Below are 15,873 nucleotides of genomic sequence, written 5' to 3' on the forward strand. Positions count from 1 at the left end.
AATGATATATTATTGTTTTCATAATATATCGAATCGATTATCGATCGATGTAAGATATCGATTTGACTCATATTTTAATTTACACATACTTGCTATTTTTATGGAAAAGTAATTATAATTTGTGAAACATAATTTAAACATGAATTAGTAATAATTAGCCTTATTAGTGTGAAAACGCAAAGTTCAAAATGATATATATCGCAGAGGTACTCGACTTGATGCGTGAAGTTAGCGCTAAGCGCGCCAGAAATGATCATCTCTGGCTCGAGCCAACTTAATACAGTTCTCTGTTATAGGGGTTCACATGCCTTCCGGAACGGAACGGGACGCTGGGTTCACTTTCTTTCCGGAACGGAACGGGGCACGGGACAGATCAGCTCCCGATCGAGTGGCATCGCAATTTGTCTAATTGGTAATTATAACGTATATTCATTTTGTATTGTGTTCCGTTCAAACGCGTATCGTATTTCCTCGTTCGTAGCGTAAATCGCGACGCGTGGAGCGGTCGCACGATTGTAACATGCGACAATAATTCTGTGGCATGCAAATGTCGATCGCGCGGGAAAGGTCGCGAGTGGCATCGCATCGCTAATAATCGCTTCATCGGTAATTAATCTTGCATTGTCCGAAGTGTATTCCTCATTTAAACGTAGATCGCGATGCATCGAGCGGTCGCATGCAACCGTGTAACATCCGACATTCGTGCGAAAGTCGATTACGCGGGAAAAGTATCTCCCTTCGCCATCTCAATTAACAGCGTTCCTTTTTCACTTGCAGAATCCGTAACAATCCTGAGATGCATTGGCCCTGGGAGCGGACATCGTTGCGACGTTCGATTGGTAAGTGAAATTTACATTTAATTCGTCATTGTAACAAAAATACGTCATTGAACGGTCGAATAATAAGTCTCATCGCGCTTCACGTCTCGACACATTTTATTTCACATTTTGGTATTTCTTGTATAATTATTCTCGCGAGCGATCGGAGCGATTATCGTGATAATTGAATTTTCGCGATAATGCGACAATTGTTATAAAAAAGTGTCGTTCAAAAAAATTACGTCGGTCGATGTACGAAAAATTCGTGTGCAGGTTACGTTGCATAGAGTTGTCTCGCCTGATAATTCATTCCTAGGCATTTTACGCATGGTAAGAAGGCCGTAGACCTTATCGATCTAGCCACTGTTGCGTAGCGATCGATAACTGGGTCGATAAATGTGTGTAATCTGTTGCTGCCGGGTGATGGCGCCATGGCTATTTTTTATGTCTCTTATTCCGCAAAGAGAGCCAAGGAATCATCGCGCGAAGTTAATCCGCACGATAAATGAAACCGCCTCATTTTAATTCACATTTACTCGTTATTTTCAGAAGGCAACGAATGTGGAACGACCGCCGCTGCTTGAACAAGTGATATCGCAAAGTATTTAATCGGTAAGTGCTTATTTACTTTAAACTTGCGTCGCAATTCGCTCGAACGCGTATCTGTACGTCCATACTCGTTCGAGCACAGCTCGCGACGCATTAATCGTGGTTCATGTTGACCGTGGGCAGGAAAGAAACCCTTATTGCCATTTTTAATTGCATTCTTTTCTTATTTTCAGAACGCGACGGGTGTGGAACGACCCGGCGTTATAGAACGGCATCACAAATCATAACTGGTAAGTGTAACATTATTTTATATGACATATATTATATATTGTTGATATACAAATCACAGCATATAAATTATTGCATTTTTCTCAATAACTTCCTTGTTTCTTCAATTAATTCTTTTTTGTTTGCGAACGTTAGCAAATCTGAACTATTCCATCACACCATGCTCAAAGTTCTTCTCCGTGGTTCGCGGATATGCAGCTTTAAAAGCTTTTGAAATAAGAAAAATAACAAGTTTAAAAATGACAAATATAAAATACAAAAGTATAAATGTTTTAAATCAGATTATAACTGCAGAGTATATTAATAATTTTTGAGATTATGTAAAAAAGTTATGAGTCAATATTAAAAATTCCGAATATTACAGATAAAAGTTACTTTTGATTTCTGTAATCGTATGTGCGTCTCTTATTTTGAAATTATTTTTTTGACCTGTCCAAGAACATAACGACTAAATTACCCGTAAATATTGTTGTTAAAGTTATTTTAATAAAATCTCTTTTATTTTTACCTCCTATTAGTAACATTTTGTTTACCTGCAATGAAAAAAGTATCCTTTATTACTTTGCTGTTTTCATTTCTTTTACTATTGTGAAAGTAAAAAATGGGTAATGCGATAAAAGAAATCAAAGAATTTGTACTTTGATATCGTTTTTAAACCGAGTTCTGGCGGTTAAACATTTGCAAATAATTTTTTATCTGCGAAATCAGCACGACACTCGAGTAAAGGTGTCATGCTGGATAGTTATGACAATTCTAGCGACAATTCTCGGTAGATCTTGTATAAATCTGTGCTTCGATGTTGTTTATAAACAGAGTTCCGGCGATTAAACCTTTTGCATAATTTTATATGCTCGAAATCGGCATGACACTCGAGTAAAGATGTCGTGCTGGACAATTATGACAATTCTGGCGGCAAGTCTCGATAAAATAATATAAAAATAAATATATTTTTTAAGCGACTGCTATATTGCGGTAGAATTGTAGAAATACTATAATATAAGCAAGCAATTTTATAATAACCAGCATGACTCCCATGTGGATTATCAATCTCAAATTCGTTAAAGTATAGAATTAATGGTAAAATTATTTTATTTAAAATCAATTTTATCAATTTCCATACACAACCTTGTATCCTATTTTTATAAGATTTTAATTAAGTCTGATAATCCATAATTTATTTTAAAACATTAGGAAGATTTAAAAACTTTTGTAATTGTTTTTTAATAGAAATATAACAACAATTGTTTTATCTTTTATCGTAAGTGATACATTATTTTGTTGCCTGGTTTCTTCAGTTAAAGTACATATAATAATCTGTGATAATAAAACACTTGATATTTTTAAAAAAAGGTTTTTTTTTATATTTTGTATTAAACTTATCTATATATATATATATATATATATATATTTTAAAATTACTTTAAAAGAATCTATTATTTCATTCAAATTATCATGATAAATAATTTGTTCAAGTTCATTTAATAATTGCAAAAAAAATTCTTAATAATTTCTATAACTTTTGTGTGTCAGATTTAATTAAAAATAAATTATCATATAATTGAACAACTAAATGTTGGATTTTTACGCCAAATTCTTTAAGAAACGATGAAATGTTTTTATCTTCCAATGTTTTATTGTTTGATAAAAAGCACGGAATATTTTCTAACGTTTCATTGTCTGAAGATGCAGTCGCAGAGCAAAATTTTGTATTTTGGTTAGAATCTGATTTGTTTATTTCTATTGTGTATACAGTTGGAACATTTACTAATTTTTTAAAATATTTATCAAACCCATGAATATAAAAGGGGTTTTATAAAACTATTTTTTCTGTAAAATGATCGAAGGCAATTATTAATATAACAAGTAAAAGTGTCTTGTTTATGACTATATTTTAAATAAAATATATATTTATGAATGTCATTAAATATCATATTATCAGAATAAGAACATTTTGTTGTTAAAAAATAATTTCTTGGCTGTTAATATATATTATATACATTATCGTACTGTTTGCAATGATAACTAAATATCTCATTATAATTAATTAATTTGTCTTAAATTGATTATTTTAAACACTATTTTAATTTAACTTTTATGTTTGTGTATTACAGTATCATCGTTGCTAACTAACGATCCGCAAGAGTCAACGATGGATCATAAGCCAATCTTATCGCCGATTTAAATGAAACTAAACGAATCGCAGCCGGTTCGTCGCGTCGCGCGTTTGTTTCGGGAGTGCCGTTAAAACAATAGGACTAAAAAGACTTTTCACACAACTCCCATTCGAATGAGCTCTTGGTTCGAGAAACCGCTCTTTTCGGGTTGCACTTTGAAATATTGACAGTATTGGACGCTCATCGAGATGCTCGGCGACCGATGACGCACCTAAAAAAGCTGGTAATGGGACGCAGAGGACGCGCTGTCACGATTGTCGAGTTATTTGAGATACGTTCTATAATTGGCAAACGATTGACGGCAGTAAGAATTCTTGATTACGATCTTAATACGATTGTAATTTTGTTTCTTCTCCGCGGTGCTTGATGTTTGCTCGTGTTAGTTACCGTGTGTTCTGTACTGGTCTGATCAAGGTGTTTTGATTCCATTGGGCATTGGAAATCATCATGGGGTTATAAACGTGGAGTGACGCATTAGTATGTCGCGCGAAAGACTTTTAACAATTAATTAGTCCTCGCGCGATTGTAACATATATAATCGCGAGTGCTTTTCGCGAGTGTCTCGTGACAACGAAAGGAAGGATTGCGTGACAGCCTGTTCTGAGAGGAGGAGGAGGTCCAGGAAGGACATCGGGCATCAGCGGAGCAACCTCGGGGTAAATATTTTTTATTTGCACAAATAATTTTTATTATTTATTTGGTTTTATCGAAATAAAGTTCAAAAATATTTAGGAAAAGAAAGGAAATATATATAACATTTTATATATTACACATTTATTTTTGATCTTTTTCAAAAAATAATATTACTAAATATGTATGCTTATGTGTGTGCATATGTGTTTCAAAGTCAAATTTTATAAGTTTAATGTGCGCGTAAAATTTTCGAAAATTTTATTATTTTCAGCATTGTTTTAATTTGAATCTTATGTTTGTGTGTTACAGTATCATCGCAGCTTCGTGGCCAAATAACTCCGCTCGTTGCGCATTGGATCGGTGAGTGACGATTTTTTTTATAGGACAACGAATCTATGAAATTTAAATTAAATATCTTTTTATATATTATGTATTATAAATACGGATAAATGCGACTTTCATAGATTCGTTGTTCCAAATGTTTTCTTTTTCATTTTTTTGTAATGATATTTGATCGTAGTGTTCGTGTTACCTGGTAAATTTTTTTTGTCATTTTTATTAAGACATGTATGTACAAATGTATATACATATTTCATTTGCCACTACTTAAATTATCTGACTGTTATGCAGTCGGAATATATATGGCCAGGATCAACGAAAGGTGAGTTCAATCTGGCCGAAAGAAGGAAGAAATTTATTAAAAGTTGGGTGTCAAAAATACCGTAAATATATTAAATGGTTTTTCGCATTTTTTTGTAATGATTGAATAAATTTAGGGTTGTAGGGCTCGCGAATGTCTTATGTACCGCCTATTTCAGGCTTTTTTTCTTAGGTCATGTTATAGGAAAGAGGAGGTACCTATTTATGTGCCTTTGTATTTAAAGGAGTTACAAAAAAAAAATTAACACAATTAAATATATAGAAAGAATAAATTTAAAAAATTTAGTTTAAATATTTATGTATATATTTGTGTATATAATACAAAAGAAAATGTTCTATTTTTAATTATGCAAATGCTTTTATAACTTCTTTAAATATAAAGGCACACTAATAAGTACAGACACACTAATAGGTACACTTAATTACCTTATATCACTTCATTTGCTTCTATGTAATACGGACACACACCAAAAAAACTTCTTTATTAACAGTGTCGATAAATAGGTGAGGTCACGTAGTTTTACATTTACGTTTGGCGCTGATACTAGTCAAATATCGTTCGCACGAAAAAAGCCGCGGTGGCCGCTCTTTCTGGAAACATTTAAAACGGCGGGATGACCGCTCTTGAATTCTTCTCTGATAATATTGTAAATAATTCAATGATACTGTTGAATGTATAAGATCTAATTGTCCAATACCATCTGAAGAGTATTATTTGTCATAATAAACGGGAACTTTCCTTTAACACTGATGGCGCCACTAGGTCTTTTTCTGATCTGTATGTGTGCTTTTTTTCTGGAAAAAAAAACTTTAAATGAATTTGTTTAAGATTTTATATAGAAATAGAAAAAAGTTATAACTTTATAAAAAAATATTTATTTAAAAGTCGTATTGCTATTATAACATAAATTTTTATTGCATTTTTTCGAATTTTTACAATTTTAATATCGACTTTTTTTACATAAAACCATTTAAAACTTTATAATATGAAGAAACCGTAGAAAATTTGTACAAATATTTATTTACGTAGAGGAAGATTTTTTTATAAAAAATATGGAAAAAATAGATAGATTTATTTTACATACATAAAACTATTCAATAATATTATAATATAAATTGTTAAAGTTGTGGAAGAAAATGTTATTAATTTATTAATTTTATGTATGCTAAAGTTTATATATCCATTTATTGTTTATTAATTTACTTTTTGTAAACATAATTTTACTTGTGACAAAAAAATAGTCGTTTATAAATTTACAAAATTTTACAAAAGAATTTTTTATAGAAAATAACCTCAATAGTTTAATTTTTATATACATATTTTTTATTTATAATAGAAACATATTTTTACAGATAAAAAGGTGATGCTTTCAATTGTATAAAAATCACTCGATAATATTGTGACATAAAAATTCGTTCAATAGGAACTGAATGAATACTGCATTCGAAAGATCTAAAAGTTCATTTTTATCGCTATCGGATCTCGTCTTATTTCCGTGGACGAAATAAAATCGGGTAATTGTTATTATTGTTACGTGTTCCACAATTATTTGCGGTGTGAGTGTTCGGATGCAGCGAGTAGTAAATTAAAATTTTTGCGCGCCAGCGAGACGCGAAAGTATTTTTTTCATCACGGGAATTCAATAACCACCCACAACGAAAAACATGTAATTTTACCGATAACAAATTTTTTTGACACTCCCATCCTATTCAGTCTTTCTTTTTTTTCGAAAAAAAAAGTTATGCGATAACTATATCACTCGCAAAAACTCACACGTTGGGAAACAAGTAAAAGATATGTTATTTTTATTTATCTATTTTGTACTAATTACATATTACCATTTAAACTATTTGTGTATAATTATACATATATATATAAAAGAGATAATGCAAAATAATTTCAATTACATATTTTTATTAAAATAATTTAAATTATTACAATATTACAATAATACAATTAAATAAATTATTACAATAATACAAACAAATAGTACAAAAAAATAATATACAATAAAAAATTATTAGATAACAGTGCATATATAATAAATTGGTTAAGTTTTAATATAAGTTTTATTTCAAAAATAACAGAATTGTGTTAATGTTTTCCGGCGGTATATCTTTTCTAAAAAAATAAGAATTTTACTTAATACCCCTAATACGTCGGGTGGCACAATTTCAATTTTCCGCATCTACGAAGCTCTGAGAACCGTGCTCTCTTTATGGAACATTACGCTTTCCTATTTCCTCTCCTAATAAAACCCGAACGAATCAAAAGCCCGGCCGGTCGTTCTACCGATGATTTTATTTTCGCTTTGATTATTATCCCGCTTTCGGATACACGCGACGCGCATTGATCATTCCGTGTCACGCGAGCGTGTGCGTGTATTATATTTATGCATGTGGTACGGCTAAGCGATGGAAGAAAACGTTAGCCGCACAGGGAGGCGGGCGGGCCGTGGCAACACACGCACCGTGTACCATAGAGCCAGTATACGCCTTGTACCTTAGGTAGGGCTGAGAGAACTCGAGGAGAGAAACCGCGAACTCTTCCCGTTCAGTCTAACTCGGTCCTCGAACTGGTCCTCCCGTGTGGCGTGCGGCGTGCAGCGTGGACCCGGCGTCAGTCACAGCATCCGCGCGCTGTCGCTTCCCCGACGACACGCGAGATAAAGCTCTTCTTCCCCGTTGGGCACACCAGCAGTGCAGTGGTACAGGATCGCGCTCTCCGCGCGTTATTTCGTAAAAAAAAAAGAAAAAAAGGGAAGACGGGCTATCTCCCATTTGTAATTTACCAATTCCTGTCGCGCTAAGGCGTATCTTTATAGCAATAGGAAAACGCAGGCACGCGGGAAGAGTTTTACATAATAGAATCCTTAGGAGAGTTCGGACGGAAAGAATTTACACGTAAATTGAAACCTCACGCGCAAATGAAATTTTAACCGCCTCTCATTCACTTTGAGGAGGCAGACCTTGGAGACACGCGCGTTAGCGGACGTTCAACTCCATTTCACCGTTACGATGCTATAAAAAGAAGCATCCAAATTTACGCCGTCAAAACTGTGACCGCGCGTGAAAAATCTGTAAGTACCTTTTTATCTCTAATGCCGGGTGGCATTGCCGTCGCATTATCTAATGGCTCATACGGAATCAATAGGGAGACAGGGCAAGTAAGAAGTAATCTACAGAAACAGGAAAGGGGCCGAAAAGAGGGATCCGCCTTCCTTCCTTCCTGGGCGCTTTCCTCGGGGCTGATAGAGCATGAAACGGCGGGAAGGTTGATGGATCGTCGATGCGAGATTGAAGCGGGCTGGCGTTGCGCGAGACAACAGATCCATCAGCGAAGATGAGCGGCTTGGCGGTTTGTTTGATACTCCTCTCGACGGTGCCGGGTAAGTTGCGAGATAGGTCAGAAATGCCTATTAACTGGTGATGAGGGGGGAGGGGGAAAACCCCCTTAATACCTCGAGTTCCAATCGCGCGCTACGCTCCCGCAGCATCGTGAACGTTATTGCATGTCCGTTATATCACGAAGAGGCATTATTACTATTATTATTATTATTATATTATTATTATTATTAGATTCAGTTGAGTTTCAAAATTATCGGGAAAAGAAACCTCGCGTCTTCAGGATCCAATCGTGCGCGCGCGCGCGAAAAGTCAGCGTTGAGCTTTATATCCCGAGGAGAATCGACTTTTCAAGTTTTGCATGTCCGCGTGTTTGAAGAAAAAGTGTAAACCTTTTCTCGCTCAAGGAGTGGTTCTTCTCTTTCAAATGTTTACATTTTATCGATAATAATAATTGAAAGCGCGCGCTGTTCCTCGCTGAACATTTATTTTACGCAAACTCAGAATATTCAAGATGATTTTATTTCTCAATTGCATTCATATGCAGCTCAATTATTGTAGCTACCCCCTAGTTGTTATTTGACTGTTATCAATAAACCGAAACGATAAAAACGAAAGACCCAATTTCCGATTTAACCAGCGGAACTATCGAAATGAACAAACCAGTGTACAAGTAAATGTGTGTAAACGCGACGAGCGTTATTTGGCGGAAAAACGACTTTTTCATCGAAAATAAAGGAAATTTAAAAAAAAAAAGGGAACGAATATCTGTTTAGGTAACTCTGGAATCTGCGATTAAAAAAGTAGCGAATTTAATCGATGAAGTGAAATAACGTTTGTATATATTTTCGCACGTTCCTCTCCCTTTTTCCCGTCTCAAAAAGTTTCTGGACGGGAACGCTCGCGAAAATTGTGTATAAATTAAAAAATATAATGCAGGCGTAGGTAAATTGAAGCGAACGGGTCGGGCTTTGTCCGCGAAGTATATGTACACGCGCTCCCATATCGAGAGCCTTTTACCGGCCGCGAAGGACCCGGGTTGCAGAAATTAAACTCCAGAAATAGGAACAAAAACGTTTCATGAATCGTTAAATACGCTTCTGCGTCATGTTCAACTCGCGTTCATAAATTCGCTGTTCCTTTTCCTGCCGCGGTATCGTCCGACCTGTAATATACAGCGTCGACCTTACACCACCAGCCGCCGATCCTCGTGCGCGAGGCGGCGAATATAAAACCGCACACGGTCTCGCGACGCTCGACGTTCTACAACGTCGGCCCTCGCTCATTAATTCCTCGGTCAATTCGACGACATTTCGTTTCGTAATAAAAAGTATCGATATCTTCCTCTCGGTTCGATCCTCCACGGAGGAAGCCTCTCCCGACGAAATTAGGATTCGCGAGATTTTCGTCGTCTCGAGCGTCTCGCTCTTGACGTTTAATTACTGAAAAGGGGGGAGGGGGTGGGAAATCAGCGCGTTCCACTCGTGGCTGCGAGGAGACTCGACTCCGATCGAGGGCTTTTTGTCCCCGTATTATCGCCGAGTGTCGAGAGGACGATCGCAGCGGCGGCGGCGGCGGCGGCGGTGCATCGGATGCAGCCGGGGTTCTTTGAGTACGACGGCGGCTTTTTGCGATATCGTCTCTCCTCCGCACGCGAGGAGCTACGCCAGCTGCGAGCCAGAAGCCGCGACTATATCCACGAAGGAGGACGTAATCCGATTTCTTTCGTCGGCGTCGAGATATCGCCGCCCTTCCTCGCGTCGTCGCGTCGCGCCGCGCCGCGCCGCGCTCTCGCGCTCTCTCCTTCATCTCCCGTCGTGTGCCTTCCTTTGTGTTTTCTCGCCGTTCTGGTGGTCTAAATATAGAGGCGTCGCAAGGGTCTTGCGTCCCCGCTGACGGGTCAGAAGTAACTTGTCGCTATTAGCGGACGAGGGTCGAGAGCGCGCGCCGTACGAGAGAGGCTCCAACTTCTGCAGCGGGAGCGCCGTATCTCCGCAATGGAACTGGGACGCGGATTTAATAAATTTTCCCGCGCGCGCACGCACGCATACACACACACACACACACACACACACAGAGAGATACACACAAAAACACACACGCGCGCGCGCGCGCGCGCGCGCGGACCGAAATTGGATCCGTCATTTCGTCGTCGAGATAAGGTCATCGCCAACTTTTTCGGCGGGGATGAAGGAAAACGCGAGGCGGAACTACTCCAATTCCCTCCGGAGCGACGGAACACAATTGGTGCCTCGGCGCGCGCGCAGCCGGGGAGAAAATTAGCTTTTAATTCGTCAAAGAACCGCGCTTTATTACTGCGCGATACCGTCCTACGTCGCTCTCTCCCGCGTCATTACGGCCCCGCCGCCAATTATCCCGCCGTTCCTCGCCGTCTCAATTACGCGAGTCTTTTTCATCATTCTTTTATTAATACGTAAACGGACAATAGTACGGGCAATTAGAGGGTGGAAAAACAGGTGCGCTCTCCAAGTCCTCACCCTTTCGCGCGATAGACTCCCGCGCCGATCGACGTTTTCCCCCGCAGCATCCCCCCGCGCGACCCACCCCCCGACCGCCGTCGCCGTCGTTTCGCCCCGATGGAATCACCATCGGCATTTCTGTCGTTTCAACTGGGTTCGCTTTCTCACGGTACATTGGCTTCTACCGCGGACCGGCTGCTCCTGAGTCGGGCGGACTCCATTCTCCAAATTCCGCTTCCCTCTCTCTCACTCCCTTTCTCTTCTGTTTCTCTCGCTGTTTCCTATTGTCATAGCAGTTTCTCTACCGCTCGACATCGACTGCACACGAGCGAGCGAGCTTGTTGCAAGCTCTTCCGGAGCATTGAGGTGGGTACGTAGGACGTGATTCTCTCCCTTTCCTCCGTCGTTTTCTTTGAGCGCTCTCTTCACTCGCGATTATCGGGCCAAGGGGGAGGGCGGGGGATCGAAGGCGGAGGGAGAGATCCTCGCCTCGCGCGCGACACGCGACGGAGGAAGAAATGTGTTATAGGAGCGTCGAGCTTGTGCCCAGACGTTGCTCTTTCTTTCTCTCTCTTTCCGTATCTCGCTCGAAACGAGCAACAACCCCGGGAAGGTCGAGATCCCATTTGAAAATTCGACGCTTCTTGCGACAGTTTCATTTTTAAAGTGTACCGTTTTGTAATCTCCTCCGCGGGGGAGGAAAGAAACGAACGCAATGAAACATTCAGATAAAAACGACGTTCTCCCCGTGGCACGTTAAACTCAGATCGGGAGGGTACAGAGAGTTCTGGGATTAACCTTTATTAAGTTATGAAAGTTGAAAAATAAAAATAAACACTGCCCGACGCGAATTTTAGAACTGGCGGAGGAACCGGTTCGGATTTTCATAAATTTTTAATGGCGAAGCCGCTTTATCGCGTCACATTTTCGAGAAAAAGTTGCACATTCGGACACCTTCTAAAATATGTAACTTGAAAATGCAACGTGACACCCTTATAAAAGTGTAATCCGGGGCGGCATTAGATTGGCCACTAATTATGACTTGTTTTGAGTATTAAAAGCACCAGCAGCAATACTTTCATTACATTTTTATAAGAGCAGATCGATTCACCCGCAGATTCACTTTCAGCGATAAAAAAAACCCTAAGAAACCACCACGTCCGGTTCGCGGTCTAAAAAAAAAAAGAAAGGAAAGTTCGAACTCGTCGGGCACCGTAATTGTCGCCAAAGTATCTTCCGCGGGGAGCGCGGGAACGAACGTATCAATAATTTAAGGATTCAATCGATTCCTAATATAGCTCGACGATGGCAGGAGAATCCACCAACTTCGCCCGACTTCCTCCACGGCCGTCTCCCTTATTGACGCGGTCAGAATAAGTCGGCAGTGATTATCGAAACGCTTATCTCAATCACCGATTGCAACGTTACGTCGGCAGCGTCGCCCGTTTTATTTCTCGTTACCCATTATTTCTCCGTCCGTCGGAATCGGGTTACGAGTCACTGGAACACACGCACGGGCCGTACGCGACAACGTTCGGAAACACGCGGTGTTGCGCGATCGAACGGATAAAACGAAATTCGGGACTACAGCACGGTAACGCACGGGACCGGAGCAATTTGCGCGTACCCGGATACCCGCAAATTGATCCAGCTCGGGGAAATTTTTATTCGGATTTTCCCCCGCGCCTCTCCTCCCCCCCCCCCCTGGGGGAGTAGCGCATTTTTGCGCGCGATTCCGCGCCCATTACGTATGCAAATGAGTTTCGTAACTCGGGCGTGCACGCGCGCGCGCGGACGTCGGTTTCTGTTTGCTCTGGCGAAAACGTACGGGCGATAAATCACGCTGGAAACTGTGGCGGATAATTGCACACGCGTGTACGTACGTCCGCGGTACGTCGTCGTCGTCGTCGGTAAGTATCCCTCTCGAAATCCGATCTCCCGTTTTGTCTACGATTAGATTCGGCCCCGCGGCGGTGAGCGATCACCATGCAAGCGCGCACGGTGCGGCTGCATAAATTCTTAAGGAGGCCATTTACACGCGGCAAACAGAGCCGGTGTCAACCTGTTAGTAATAAATACTTGATTTCTAATAATTTTTTAATTTCTAACTTCGAATCCTGGCTGAGTTATTATTTTTCGGAATAAATTATTTACGGTTTTTCGAAAAAAGGGAGAAGGAAGAATTTAGATACTTTTTGTAGAATTTAGATACTTCTAAACGATATATAACTGGTAATTTTATTTTCAAGTGTCGGTTTACAGTTCGTATGAGCTAGAAATGTACAGAAAAATTTATAGAAAAATTCTTATTTAGTGCCAAGATTCATTGCAGACCGAATAGACAATCTTATCTTTATTTTTATGTTTTTAATTTTTTATTAATGCCTTGTGTGTTTTCATGGTGCGAACGTATCATCTGTTTTAAAAGTTTACAACTCTGTTTAGGGAAAATGTATCGAGATGACGCACGCCGCATTTTAATGTTAAATTTTGAACTGTATGAGAAAAAAATGTTCTGTCCTCTTAAAAACTGATTATTATTTTTGTGAAAAATAGTAAAAAATTGTGAAACATGTGAAACATGCGTCGAAAATTGATGGAAAAATTTCCTCCATGCTAAATAAATTCTTTTGATTGTAATTATTATAAAATATGTTATAAATTTTAATACAATAATCATTCTCAAAAGATAATTATGAAGAGTTGTCCCAAAACATACGTAAGTTAAATACATATGTGAAAAATAAAATTAAAATATAGATTTTGGAAGGATTTTAAGACTGATTATTTTAAGTAATGTAACATTAGGTTTACAATATTTAATACATGGTTATTACAAAATTAAAATACAATGTTAAAGTTACAACATTTAAAATAGCAGATTAAATTTAAAAGGAAATTCGAAACAAATGTGAAAATGATAATTCTTTTTAATTCGATATACCTTTCAATGAGAAACTATTTTATGAAATTGTTAATTTTATAAATAATGTAAAATAATGTGAAAATAATTTCTAAAATTGGCAAATCTAATATGTTGGACTTTTTGTTATGTGTTAAAATATCGCATCTATTTCATTTTTTACTTTTCATGAGAATTAAACTTTTATGAGTTTATTTGTGATTTTTATCGAAGATTTATTATTATTAAAATATTGTTATGCATTTTACGCAAATTAATAAAATAAAATTTATTTTTTAAAATTGTTTTCAATCGTTGAAAGAATTGAGGAAAGTTGATGAGTTGTCAACTTAAAAAAACAATGAAAGATTTTAAGAAAATTTTGATAACCATTTATATTATTTATTTAAATTAAAGGACGTACAACTCTTCTCTTTTGACAGAACATTTTGAAAGAGTCAGTGACACGCCAATAATTCTTGCTATCCGAACTTCCAAATTGGGTCAATTTTTTCACTTCGCTTAAATTCTCGATGTACTTGATAATTAAATCTGCATTTCTGATCGGTGCACAGATTTCATGACCTGCAATTGAACGTTCAATGCGGTAATGCATATACGAATATAACATATAGTATATACGCAAGTACACGTGCGAGTAGCACGGCGAGATGCATTTCCATATGCATGCACCAACAACCCGGATGGATGCGTGCACTTTTGGTATTCCGACGTACACGCGTATTTCATTTTCGCCGAAGCCCTTTTATACATTGTTGCCCGAACACAAATGCCGAACACGAAAATGCTTTAGGCCACACACCATTGTTCGCGGGGAGAGAGTCACCAATTTATATCAGAAATTCGAACCTACCCGCCTCTGGCGGCGGTTGATAATAGCGCGTGAACGCCTTACGTTATTTATGGCCGTAACGGCGGCATGTGAAACGGTATTAATTAATTTCCGTGTCGACGCGACGTTCGCTAAATTTATCGCATATAGTAAAATTTGGGTTTCATAGTTGCGCGCCCGCGCGCGCGTGTGTCGCGCAATTCCATATTTCGCAGGGAAGTTGCGCGATTTTCTGAGGATTCTGTGTTTTGCGATTCGTCGCGCGCAATAAAACGTTTTTAACAATACCGTGAGAGTATTTATTGCCGTCAACAATAGTTTGTTGTTCGATAAAGTTTTATGCGCATACGCGCATCCAGTAGCAATTTTATCCAGACAGCAACATATTTCATTTGTTATTTATTTTTCGACATTTTCCGTATTTACGTGAAATGCAATTGAATAATTAAATCATGGAAATGTGTTCCGATTCTCTCTCTCTCTCTCTCTCTCTCTCTTCTCTCGCTTTCTCCCCCTCCCCTGAAGTCTCTTCAGAAATGTAATATATGTGTACGTAAAAAGTTATTGCTACCGTTATAAATGTATAAAAACAAGTGATAATACCGTTATAAGTAACATCGACGGTATCGATTACATTTTGTCGCGGTTATCGTAGCGTGAAAATTGAAATTAGCTTTGGAATTACGTCGAGGTCACAATCGGGGATTTAAAAAATCGTCGATTACTCCAGCGATTATTAATCGCAGAACCGATCTGGCTTTCACGTCGCGGTCTTGAGTAGCGCCTATTTTCACCTTGCCTGTGGTGGCGGTGGTGGTGGTTTCGCGAACACCGCGAACACCGCGAGTAACGAAAGCCAAGCCCGGGCTTCCTCACTTCTCGCGGGTTTCACTATAGAGCCCGGTAACTAAAAATCAGAAGTATGTATATTTAATATCGCCGCTACGAGCTTAACGTGTATGATTAATCGTTTAAATTTACAATACCGGCGTATACGGCGCGCCGACGAAATTCGTCGGTCTTGGAACACAGTTACTTGTCCGGAATGTATGTGATATTACAAATTAAATTGACTAGCAGTTTAATATCTTCGATGCTAACGAGCGTCTATAAGATCTTTCTTTCACTTGGATCCTGGAAAAAAGAAACGGTAGAGAAATTATTACGAAAA

General features: G+C 38.5%; 1 protein-coding gene and 1 long non-coding RNA gene across 6 annotated transcripts in view; both read left to right on the forward strand.

Moving 5' to 3' along the window:
• Nucleotides 1-75: 75 nt before the first annotated feature.
• LOC118646662 lies at nucleotides 76-5,598 on the forward strand. The gene is made up of 6 exons (XR_004964165.1): nucleotides 76-412; nucleotides 778-839; nucleotides 1,368-1,430; nucleotides 1,601-1,657; nucleotides 3,767-4,485; nucleotides 4,772-5,598. It is a non-coding gene; the product is annotated as an uncharacterized LOC118646662 (long non-coding RNA).
• Nucleotides 5,599-7,127: 1,529 nt separating this feature from the next.
• Nucleotides 7,128-15,873, forward strand: part of LOC105836570 (fibrillin-2) — a 46,655-nt gene continuing 37,909 nt past the window's right edge. For all 5 annotated transcript variants that reach the window (XM_036290383.1, XM_036290385.1, XM_036290384.1 and 2 more), the window contains exon 1: nucleotides 7,128-8,511. In XM_036290383.1, the coding sequence (XP_036146276.1) occupies nucleotides 8,466-8,511 (46 nt within the window). In that variant the 5' untranslated portion in view covers nucleotides 7,128-8,465. The remainder of the gene's footprint in view (nucleotides 8,512-15,873) is intronic.

The sequence above is a fragment of the Monomorium pharaonis genome, chromosome 7 (genome assembly GCF_013373865.1).
Source record: "Monomorium pharaonis isolate MP-MQ-018 chromosome 7, ASM1337386v2, whole genome shotgun sequence".
NCBI classification, from domain to species: Eukaryota; Metazoa; Arthropoda; class Insecta; order Hymenoptera; family Formicidae; genus Monomorium; species Monomorium pharaonis.